At 36.3% G+C, this 12,359-nt stretch overlaps 1 protein-coding gene across 1 annotated transcript; it reads right to left on the bottom strand.

The window, feature by feature from the left end:
• Positions 1-2,778: 2,778 nt before the first annotated feature.
• Positions 2,779-7,411, bottom strand: LOC146138745 (uncharacterized). Its single transcript, XM_083394075.1, has 5 exons — positions 7,196-7,411; positions 6,508-6,619; positions 6,163-6,260; positions 5,496-5,634; positions 2,779-4,041 (listed from the first exon to the last, which is right to left on the bottom strand). Exons 1-5 carry the CDS (start codon positions 7,340-7,342, stop codon positions 3,626-3,628), a joined length of 912 nt encoding a protein of 303 aa, XP_083250201.1. The 5' UTR covers positions 7,343-7,411; the 3' UTR covers positions 2,779-3,625.
• Positions 7,412-12,359: the final 4,948 nt, after the last annotated feature.

The following is a 12,359-nucleotide window of genomic DNA, read 5'->3' as shown; positions in this document are numbered from 1 at the left end:
CCCACAAATATAAAAGATATATTACACTTATTTCCAAATATTAACAGAAATAAGCAAACATACTTTTAAATTTGGGTTATTGTTATAATCTAGAGCCATTTGAAAATTTGCCGCGATCGGTTATGAATATTAATATCGATTATCGTCTATCGCCGACTGAACCACTTATCCAAGCCAAAATTATAACAAATGGGGTATCATTAGAAAGGTGTGACCACTGTCCTCCTCTTAATATAGGTCATTATTGGGGCAGTTGGCAATATCGAATCGTTTTGGCCGGATGTTACCAGGATGAAAAATCACGATATTTCGTCTGTGTAGTTGTAAATATGAATTTTTTAAACTTTAATTTTTTTCTTCAAAATTTCTTTCCTTAAGAAGATAGAGTAGACAAAAGTAGCGTGTGAAAATCTCGTTCAAATTCAAATTGAATTGAGCAATCTAGAGCCATTTGAAAATTTGCCGCGATCGGTTATGAATATTAATATCGATTATCGTCTATCGCCGACTGAACCACTTATCCAAGCCAAAATTATAACAAATGGGGTATCATTAGAAAGGTGTGACCACTGTCCTCCTCTTAATATAGGTCATTATTGGGGGGGCAGTTGGCAATATCGAATCGTTTTGGCCGGATGTTACCAGGATGAAAAATCACGATATTTCGTCTGTGTAGTTGTAAATATGAATTTTTTAAACTTTAATTTTTTTCTTCAAAATTTCTTTCCTTAAGAAGATAGAGTAGACAAAAGTAGCGTGTGAAAATCTCGTTCAAATTCAAATTGAATTGAGCAATCTAGAGCCATTTGAAAATTTGCCGCGATCGGTTATGAATATTAATATCGATTATCGTCTATCGCCGACTGAACCACTTATCCAAGCCAAAATTATAACAAATGGGGTATCATTAGAAAGGTGTGACCACTGTCCTCCTCTTAATATAGGTCATTATTGGGGCAGTTGGCAATATCGAATCGTTTTGGCCGGATGTTACCAGGATGAAAAATCACGATATTTCGTCTGTGTAGTTGTAAATATGAATTTTTTAAACTTTAATTTTTTCTTCAAAATTCCTTTCCTTAAGAAGATAGAGTAGACAGAAGCAGCGTGTAAAAATCTTGTTCGATTCCGAGTCGAATTGACTAGACTGGAGCCGTTTAAAAATCGCCGCGATAAAGATTAGAATCGAGCAGTCTGGAGCAGTATCAAGATGGCCGCGATCGGTTATGAATATTAATATCGGTTATCGGCGCTATTAAATACTTTCCCCCATTAAACTTATATCAAGTTTTATATCACTGGAAAGGTATTTTCTTGCGCAACCCGAATTTGTTTGGTAAAATAATGGATCAAGCTTTTTTTCCTCATTTTATTGCAAATATTAATTATGAATATTAATATTTTTTTTAATTTTTATAATTTTTTATTAAATTTATAATGTATAAAGAATTCTTAATATTGTGGTATAATTTTTTTTTTTAATTTTCGTCGTAAATATGTTTATTTTGGCCTTTGTATTTCTTTGTGATGGCTTTTGTGCTGTGTAGCTTCTGGTCCCTGCGGTCATGGGCAGGGTTGCCAGATGAAAAAAATAAAAAAAGCCAAACTCACTCTAAAAAAAAGGCCAAAAAAAGCCAAATCTACTACAAACTCTAACAAGCCTATGTTTTTCCTTAAATAAATAAAAACTGCAATAAATGGTCATGCTGGTACATTGAAGTTCTCTTTTTGTGGCAAATTTTCTTAATTTTTTTCTCTTTTTGGAAATTTTTCTTGGCAATTTTTTTTGTTTTCGCAAATTTTTCTTAGCAATTTATCTCTTTTTGTGATATTTTTTGGAAATTTGTTCTCTTTTTGTGTTAGTTTGATCTCTTCTTAACATAACACTCATGACATTTTGGAATAAAGCGAAAAAGGCCAAAAAAAGCCTAAATTTTCAAATTTGGCTTTAAAAAATCCTAACTGGCAACCATGGTCATGGGCGCGCCTGCCTGCGGTTGCACTGTGGGCTTCGTGTACGTTAGCAGTATACATCTAACTAAAACATTCGTCACCTAGTTATAAAGCCCTTTGATGGTAAATTGGTTGGCCATTTATTTTCACATGGCAAACTGTGTCGCATACAGTGTTGTAAACAAGCAATCTTTCGAAATGACCAAGTCCAAAGTAAGTACGGTAAACTATTTTTAAAACATTGCAAGTCAAGTCCCAGTTCAAGTCATCAGTTGTCTAATTCAAGTTTCAGTAAAGTCATTATTGGAACAAGTCATCTCCGACTCCAAGTCAAACAACGAATCTAATAATAAAACGATAAACCAAGTTGTTAAGCATGTTCGAATATATGCTATATTACATCTAAAAATAACAAAAACAACGTGTAACAATCTAATCGTTTTATGTACCAAACTGGAGATAAATAGTTCGATTTTATAATTAAGTCAAGTTATTCAAAAAAAACAGTGACTTAAGTGAAGTCATTGATTTAAGTAATTGCCACGCGCATAACACACTTAATGTCATATAATCCAATTGTTTTTATAGTATGAAATACTATATTTGGCGAGAATAATGCCTTCCGTTGCCAATTATTCGTATTCGTATCCTTCATGAAAGTTGCCTCTTTTAGCGACTTCAATCTCATTTGAACAGTTAAATTCTGAGAAACATAAATGTTTTGAATTAATTAGAAACCTATATGACTGAATTTCTGGCAATAGTGTTTGTGAACAGTACTCTACACTATATTGTTGTCATTTTTCCAAGACTGCTTTTTGCCGATAAAATGTGAAGAACGTGTATTGCGCGTAGAAGAAACATATCACAGTGCCACAAAACTGAAAAGCACGAAAAAATAAAAACGGAATAAAGCGAAGCAACATGACACAAAAAAAATAAATATTGCTCGATAAATTGTTTTGTGAATTGTCCCTGCTGCACAAACAAAAAACAGTTACCGAATAACTCTGAAGCAACTAACTTTAAAAGCTTTTAAGAATGGTAAAACATATTTAAGCGTGGTAAAGTTCGGTACGCACAATTTGAGCTAAGAATTAAACAAAACGGGTATGGCAAAGTAGACGCTTATAGCAAAAATTTGTAAACTTTTTAAAATAATCTTACGAACTCAATTCACAGATTTTTTTTGTGTCGGTTTAGGAAAAGCCGTGCAGCTGGTAAAATTAAAGTCGGACAGAAAGCAACTAAACGAATAACAATTAGTAGCTGATTGCAAACGACAAAACTCAAAGAATTTTTTTTTCATGGAAGATTGTTAAGGGAAGACGAAAGTTTTTTTTTCGAAAGTCAGAGACAATGGAGAAGTGGTCGGTCAGGCTAATCGAAAAGGGAGTTTATTAGGTCAACTGTCCCAATTAGGCGCGTAGTTGTTTTATAGGTTGTGTTACCATCTTAAAACCTATTACTGTAACAGCCTTTACTGAGATTTTCCGCAAAATTCCGCACAAAATTTTTAATTCGTCCTTGTAAAAATTGGGTTGCCTGTTATTTGCAGCCCGTTGGGCCAACCCTACGTTATGCGGTCCTATATGTAGAGCATTAGCGTTGGTTTTTAAACACCGTTGCGGTTCCAAACGGTGCAGACTGCATGCCACTTAAAAATTCAGAGTTAGACTTCGATATTGTCGAGGACGTGCACCAGGCGAAAGTAGGCCTTGTTTGGCGAATAGGGCGAGATGATTTCCTCGCATTCGCGCAGCCACCGTTCGTCCTCACACCGCTTCGTGCGCTGGTCGCTAGCAAAGCGGCGCGAACCGTTGTGCGCGCAAGGCGTGTCTCCGCCACGAACCGAATAGTAATTGTTGCTGTTTGAGTAATCCTCGTACAGTTCCAGGGAAGTCACGTCCTCCAAAAGGTCGACCGACGACTCTGAGTCGCTGACGTCATCCTCGAAGCATGACGTCACGGCGAGGTAAGCTGGCGGCGGGCGCGTCCTGTGATTGGCCTGCGCCGTCACGTGATGAGAGGGTTGTGACTCGTCCCCGCTAACTGAATCACTCTCCAAGCCGCGTGTCGATCGCGATTCTGTCACGGAAAATTAATTATTAGAACAAGGCAGATTTTGACAAACTAGATTTAAGTAAAATGGTTGGAGGTTGTAGTAGGACGTAATAAGAATAGGCTATCAAAGCCCATACAGAAGTAGGTATCATTTTGAACGTTTCATGAATAAAGAGGTATCCGAAACGTTCAATATGCTACCTACTTCTGTATGGGCTTTGATATTCTTATTAGATTTAGATAAGGTTTTTGAAATTGTATTAGAATTAAAATTAGATCATTTCAGTTTTCTCAAATTTTACTAGAATGAAAAATTACCGAATTCTTATAAAAAACGAATTTCAACTAAAATTATATATTTACCTATTCACAATCAATTTAATTTAGGTCGCAAATTAATGTGAATAGTAAATATTCCTGTTTCAATTCTTTGCCTTGTTGCATAACCTATGCTTTTCAGACAGTAAACATTACATACAAGTCGTTCAGGCCAAAGAGTTTTAATTCCAATTCTTTTTTTCCACTGAGATACTAAAAATGGCGTTGGACAAAGTAGAATTTTTTAAAATCCGAATTAGAATAGAATTAGAATTAGAGCACACAAGCAAACGAAAAATTAGATTAGAAGTAAAATTAGCCGCATTTTGCTCTGAATAATTAAATTAGAAAACCAGAATTATCTGGTTGTTCAAGTCTGAAAAGGCGCCCGATTGAATATGATGCCCGAGCCGGTTAGGGGTTTACAAAGTTCGCTCGCATCGATTTTTCGCCGCCAAAATCGAAAAGCTTTTCGTGTTATTGCGTTACGAAGTTTGCAGACGGAGTACGTGATGCAATCGGGCGTGTTTCGACAAATGAAAGTCGCCCTATCGCCGTCACTAAACGCTGCAGTGTTGTTTCACTTTTTTTCAATCGACAAATTCAGTTACGTCATTCAATGGTCGATATTTGCGTTTTAATGTAACAAAACAACCTCGGGTTCCCAATGGAGAACTTTACATGATTTAACAAGCACACCAGCTATTTTAATTCAGCACTGTTTGAGAGTCATTTTTGTACTGTTTTAGTGAGAAACGACACAAAAAAAGGTTTTAAAATTGAGGCGAAAGTATTTCGATTTGGTGATATAAACTGGATTACGTTTGATACTGTTTTTTTTGGGGGGGGGAAGGCACAGTCGATGTTGAAAATGACTAAAGAGATATTCGAAGCGGCCAAAATGCCACTTCTATATGCCCCCCAACCATTATGCTTCAATTAAACGAGTATAAAAATGATTACATTTAAAGATTTTTGTGCAAGTGCAACTGAATTTTAGGATTCTGGGGCATAAGTGTAACACTCAGAAGTGCTCCAACTCAAAACTAGTTATTTATTAATAAAGTATTTTAAGGAATTCAAACTTCAAGAAACAACGACAGCCTACCATTTTAATTGTCTCACAAAAAATATGTTCATAATATTTATTGCGAACCCACCCGTGCTGTCACTTATCGAGTTTCGGTGGCTACTGCTCGTTTCGCGATTGTCGACGATAGTTGATTGTGACGTCACGTAGTTCTCATTGTCGACGTCACGCATTTCGTAGAAATCGAGAACAGCGTCTTGGCGGGAAATCTGAAGCGACACGCATCTTTACGTAGTATAAAGCGGTGCTGTAATACATAGGTCAATGACTGGACTTAAGTCACTGTTTCCAAATGACTTGACTCAACTTTTTTCGAAAAATGACGTGATTTAAGCTTAGGTCATTCTGTCAAATAACTTGCGTTAAAATTACGTGTTTTTATTATATATTTTTTAAAGTGGGTTATTTAGCCATATTTTTGCACGTAAAACAATTTGCTTTCTATATGTTGGGTTTTTGTTAGTTTTTAGTTAACATATTACAAACCATGGCTTAAAATTTCCATATTAATTTTATATCGGATCAGCACCAATACCAAATTAGTATCGGACGAGTACCGATATTGCCACTTGGTATCGGGCATCGGCTTTGATCCGATACTATAGAACCTATAGTTTTTACTCACAAAGCCACGAATTAAAATCCAAACAATATATGCAACAAAGGCATAGGAAGGGAAAATCGATAAAACGTCACAATGCTTTCGTACTTTAGTCTTATCTCGCAGATCAACTTACATGGGCAGGTAAAGTTATCAGCACTCGGAAGAAAGAATCAACAACCGCTTGGTGGCGCACCATCAGCTTAAGAGTGCTCCAGTCGAAAAATCCACGAGCTGAAGATATGAAACCAACAATAATGACTATATCGTAAAGAAAATGTAGGGCAACATAAAACACCAAAGCACGCAAGTTGATTGAACCGTTGATTGTAAATAGTTCAATTAGCATATTATAGTGGTTCTCAACCTTTATCATCTCATGGACTCTTTTAACCGCTATTTAAACTTTTAATAAGGATGACTGCATTGCAGTATTTGCATTCAATCGAAAAAAAAACATACGATAAACAACGGATTTCACCTGGTACTTTCGGCAATTCTTTGAGGAAGCGCGACTTGTGGTGCTTGTCGGAAGTCAAACTTCTACATATCGCAGCGCACAGGTTCGATACTTCCTGGTAGGTTCGGTAGATCTGCGTTCCAAATAAATCCGATTGCGAAAGAAATTTTTTTAAGACTTCTCAAAACAACTTGGCATTAAATGGGTAAATTAAAAGCGAACTTAAATGTATATACACGATGAGTATTCTGTGATCAAGCCCTTCTGGAGTCGTACTGGCCAAGAATAACGGCACCCATATTTAGTACGCAAAATGCCTACGGAGAAGCTTACCGAAATCAGTCAGCTTAATCAGAATTGTAGTAAGTATAAGAAAGGCTGAAATTTCTTTGTTTTTTTGTTTGTTGTTGTTCTACTGTGTTTTATAACGACTCTGACGTTATTTTGATTACGATATTATTGTTGGAGTCCGTCAAAGCCTTTTTGTTAAATTTATCACATTTCACAGCCTTATCACATTTCACAGCCTTACAATTTTTTGAGCAATTTTGGTGAAAAATATTGGAAATTTGTAAATAAGTGTTGGGAAATTTGTAAATAGGTATTTTCTTAATTTTCGGTGAAAATTATTGGAAATTTGTAAATATGTATCGTAAACCCTAAAATTGTACCTGACAGTTTTTCTTTGACTATAGTTAACCCAATTTACCTTGTGCTCTCTCGTGTCCGACCACGTGACTCCGATGACGTAGGTCCACTCGTTTTTGTTGGCCTTCAACTGGACAATGTCGAGCACCGTGACTTGTTGGACAAATACGTTGGTCAGCGATCGGCTACGACACAATGAAGACGCCATGACGTATCAAGCACTCGGTTGTGTTACGTCATTATGGTCAGAAATTGAAGATGTTCTAGGATACGGTTCATTCAAGCAAAGCAGTTTGATAGCAAGAGCGTTAGGTTAGGTAAAACCTTTACAAAAACGAAAAGGGTGAAAATCATTGTAAAAATTGGTTTAATTAATATAATATAGCCAATACTCTTCATAAGTCCTTGACAAAATATGGCTCACCAGGCAACTAATTTCGGACTCGGCCTATTTTTCGGATAACTTTAATCCCGGTGTTTTCTTTCTATTTGAGAACGCATTTTATTAATGTCAAAGTTTATACCTAATAGGCCTAACAAACGTTCTTTTAATAGTTTGATAACAACGTGTCTTTACCCTACTCTTACCAGGGAAAGATCTACAGTAGGTAATGCACCCCAAAAACATTTTATTGGCAATTTTTACCACCTTATACTCAAGTTGAGTTGCACATTTGCTAAAAACTTTTATGAAGATTATTAGGTATCTAAGGTTACTTGTTTTATGTCGTCACATTATGACGAACCTTGTGACGTCATTTTTTTCAAAATTACATGTTCCAACAAACAAAAATCCCGGACCCGCTCCCGACTCTGAGACTAACAGTTTGTCAAAACAAGCTTTTTTTTAACAGGAATCACACGCCACATTGAGATGCTCTTTTGGACTAGGCCCTGCAAAATTTTCTATTTTACAGGTGACCTCTTATAAAAAAATAATTGTTCAACTGTGCTCTACATTTAATGTCGTAATAATTTAGGTCTGCTATTTGTTTTTATGGGTTAATAAACGGATTTAACCAGGCGGTCTTACTGCAAAGCGTTTATTACTTGGAAGGTAAAATTGGCATAAAAAGAAATAAAACAAGAAAGGTATTGATTGTGTCTCATGTTCCCATACAGCCTTGTTGAGAGTCTGTGGCACCGATGTCATAATGAGATCGATAGGTCCCGTAAAACATGTAGCAGCGTAATTAGCGATTGAATGAAATCATGTGAGCCACACAAAAGGTATATTAATGCTATGGTAAATGTTTTTAGCTGACGTACATCATATGTTTCTGTTTATTTTTTTCCACCTTTCTACGAAGAACTATATTTAGCGTAGAAATACGACTCTGACTCACTTGACACAAATGACAGTGCAGTACACCGTTACCAGATAATTATATGTTTAAACTTCAGAATAATCATGTGTTTAATGAATGTTTGTCATGTTTTGTGTCAAACAAAACCTTCTGCTGAATTATGCCGTGCGCGATAGTTACGCCACAAAATATTTGAAAAACAATGAGTTTAGAAAGGTTCATTTTGACATTTCTTTTCCACAACCAAAAAGCCTCGATAGAACAGTTGTTTTATCAAATTCTAAGAGTCAGTTTTTAATCTAACTTCAAATTAAAGCGATCCCATCCTTTAGCATTTGTCAATCAACATAAAATTAAGGGAAACTTGCCGCTTACAAAGTGACCAACCACAACATAATCCACTAAAAGCACGACTTAACATTATTTGCAGTGGCCATGCTGTGCGAACTGTCTAAGCCGGTGCTTTTTAACCGGGTATGTGATGTATACCCAGGTGTATACCGGATTAAAGCTATGATATACTACTGACAAAAGGTATACAAATGGTTTGCAGATTAGGTGAGTATTTCTGCATGTTAAAACTGTTAACAGAGTATGTTTTGATTCATACTAACGTTTAGAGGGTTGGGGTTACACGAGGCTATGCCCAAACTATATTTTTTGGTAACTTGAACGACCTAAAAAATGTATACCGCCCTTTCTAGATCTGCCTCTGTTTGTAAGGTATACTAAGTAATTAAAAAGTTGCTAAAGGTGCACCACGAAAAAACACTGGTCTAAAAGACAAATTGTTTAGAATTACCGAGCCTCAAATCCAACGTAACAACAATTTTGTCGAGCTACATGTACATTGCAGGCTACGCAATAAGAGAATATATTTCTTCTGAATGCATAGGAGTAGAAACAATTGTATGATTCAAACATAATTATTGAGGGCTGATTTATGTGCTGCACTACAATAGAAATATTTTCTAAATTAACTTTACCAACACAAAAATTGCTTACAATAAGCGGAAACTCTTAAAATATACTATATGTACTAAAGACTACAATAGAGCTAAACAGTCAGTTTTGTTCAATTCCCCTGTAACCTTTGCCCTTTTGGTATAAACTTGTACATTTTGAAGACACAAACCTCAAAATTAAGACTCAAAGACGAATATTCAACATTCCAGGTAAAACGTTATGGCCACGGTCGCCCGGGTGCACTCAAATAACCTTCCAACTTCGCTGATAACGATGATGGAACGTGGTTCAATCGCGCTTGGTTCAAGTCCGCCTTGCCTATGCTGACGAACTTACGGCCGAGCTTAAGCCCATTGCGCTACAACGTTGTTAGGAATCGATTCAAAAAGCATCCCGAGGGAGCAGCATGGCATCATGTAGCAAAGTCGACTTGCCTGATTGAAATCGGCGAAGCGAGAGCGTTGCAATGTTCCTTACAACGCTATAGGACAGTAATTCAGTAAAATACTTAATGTACAGATTTGACCGAATGTACAGATTACCATTTCCAAACCAATACAACGTATATCCAAACACACCAAATAGACTAAGGGATCAAGAAAGCTGTCCTCAAAATGTACGGGTTTTCTATTGGAATCGCGCTGGTTTCTGATAAAACAGTCTTCATTAATTTGCTTGGAAATACTTTGACCAAATTTTGGGTGTTTCTCAGGCAGGTCAAGGCAGGATAGGAAATGACGTACAGCTTGCTGCAGCAATTTATTTGGTTAGGGTGCGGGTTAACATTTGGGTTGAGGTGGGTACAGTAATATTATATTCATTTTCCTAGGTCCAATAATGCCAAAAAAATACATCAAATATTTTTTATCGTTGCAAATGGCTGCATTGCGCACAAGGTCATACCTTATCCTGCCTTGGACTGAACATTTGGTCAAATAATTTTCCGTAAATTCAAGACAATGTTCCAATAACACAAAATGCACCGTCGAAAGTTCGCGCCGTGAATTTCTTAAAGAATCAGCTGTTCGTCAAGATCCATACAGAATGTACATCGCAAAGCACAAAATCGACGGGAATATTATTTATTTAATTATAATGTTAACTCTTTCTTTCACTTGGCTAATAGGGGACGTACGAATCATAACAATTTAAAAAAAATTACTATAGTCTCAGTGGGATGCACAGATATCAAAGCTTAATTCAAATATAAACAACGCCAATTTAGTCAGGTTATTACATTGCGCTCAGCAATTGTGAGTTATGCGCTGGAAAGACCCAAATGTCAGTAGCTCATGACAAAATGACGCTAATTCGTTGCCCATTTGCTACAAACACGCGACTCTATATGGTTGCTTTATGTCAATAGAGTGGGCGGCATTGGGGCGTTTCACTTTTTGTGACGTAACATAATGCAAGTTTGAACAAAACACTTAGTTTTTACCCGAGATTACATCGTTGCTATTTGCTACAAAGTTGCGTAATCGGGCAATGAGGGTTCATTGAGGGACGTAAACCAGTATTACGTATGTCATAGGCCAGAATAATTAACTGCCACCCAAATTAATTATTTGTTTTGAAAGCAAAACCGGGTATAGGTTTAGCCGTAGTTGTAAACCAATGACCTGCTGTTTCCTATACTACTTAACAGTTTTAGGATAAAGGGGGAATCCAGTTCATTTGACACTGATAAACTACTTTCTGCGGCCGATGTTATGGCAGCAAAATAAGACATGTCACATAATTTATTATACGTAAACGTGGACAAAAAAACAGGAAAAAACGCCTACGAGAGCAACATAAAGCAATTTTGCATTGCTTCGTAATCTAAGACATTCCTGATAGTTAATACAAGTATCTATAACTGTATGCAGTTAACAACGGAATTTTTACATTTTATCAAAGCAGCTCTGAACAATCAATATCCAATAAAACAAAACACGCAGTGCAAGATCAACACTTTTTCTCAACAGCCCATTTTTTTCTCAATCACCCATTAAAATCCAGCCTGAAAAAGGTATAAGAGTGATAAAACTCAGTGCCAAGAAATAAAATAAGGTTGTGTGCAATCAATAGATTGCCAAGATTTTCTAAAAATTACGCTGAGGTACTCCGGGTCACCCAACACACAATTCACCTATGAAATCGAACAAGGATATGTTAGTAGGCTAGACACTGCTTAAGTTGTTTCTACCAATTGCTTCTACAGAAATAGGCTGCGATCATAAAACAACAGATCCAGATTTTTGAATTAAAGAACATTATCGAAACGCTTAGCTGAGGGCAATTGTCTCCGACAAAATAGACGAATGCTGTTCAAACGCGTTGACTTAAAAAAAGCCTTGTTGCCACAAGTTTCGCTTTTAAAGCCTATTAAGCTAAAACGACCTATTCATTTCCAGTAGTTTTGGTGAGAAAACTTTAGAGAGTTTTTTCTAAAGTCTGAGCTTATTAAACCTTCTCGCGACCCTTAAAACTTGACTGTTGAACAGAATGTTTGATTCATACGATTTTGTTTATGTAATGTGCAGCTCCCTTAGTTACTGCTTTCCTAATTGTTGTCTCCAAAATTTACTGAACAACTCGACAATTATATCAACTTTCAATTAAACTGACCTTAGCATGATGTCACTATAAGACAAATTTTAAAACTTTGTGTTTTTTAACACTACCTCACCTTAGTGACTATTTGCAAGAATTAATACACCAAAAATCACAAACAGCAGTCGGTTTTGTTGATGTTGCTATTGTGACGTCATATTTGTTATCGCGCATACCAGAACGCGAATAATGGCAACTTATTATTTAGCAATCAAGTGGAAACAACTGGCTGCCCATCAAAGAGCCCGAGGAATTTCATTTGATTAACCTTTAAGAACCAGCTCTGTCGCTTTTTTCTGAAAGCATGAGACATTTCTGCTTGCATCTCCGTTTACTTACACCTTAAAATACAAA

The sequence above is a fragment of the Ascidiella aspersa genome, chromosome 7 (assembly GCF_963924565.1).
Source record: "Ascidiella aspersa chromosome 7, kaAscAspe10.2, whole genome shotgun sequence".
Taxonomy (NCBI): domain Eukaryota; kingdom Metazoa; phylum Chordata; class Ascidiacea; order Phlebobranchia; family Ascidiidae; genus Ascidiella; species Ascidiella aspersa.
The sequence above is the reverse complement of the archived record's forward strand: the minus strand, read 5'-3'. Positions and strand labels throughout refer to the sequence as shown.

Coding starts and splice junctions, on each gene's coding strand:
- LOC146138745 (XM_083394075.1), bottom strand. CDS start 7,342: ATGGCGTCTTCATTGTGTCGTAGCCGATCGCTGACCAACGTATTTGTC. Junction 6,261..6,507: donor AGAATTGCCGAAAGTACCAG/GTGAAATCCGTT, acceptor TCATATCTTCAG/CTCGTGGATTTTTCGACTGG. Junction 4,042..5,495: donor CTCGATAAGTGACAGCACGG/GTGGGTTCGCAA, acceptor TTTCCGTGACAG/AATCGCGATCGACACGCGGC.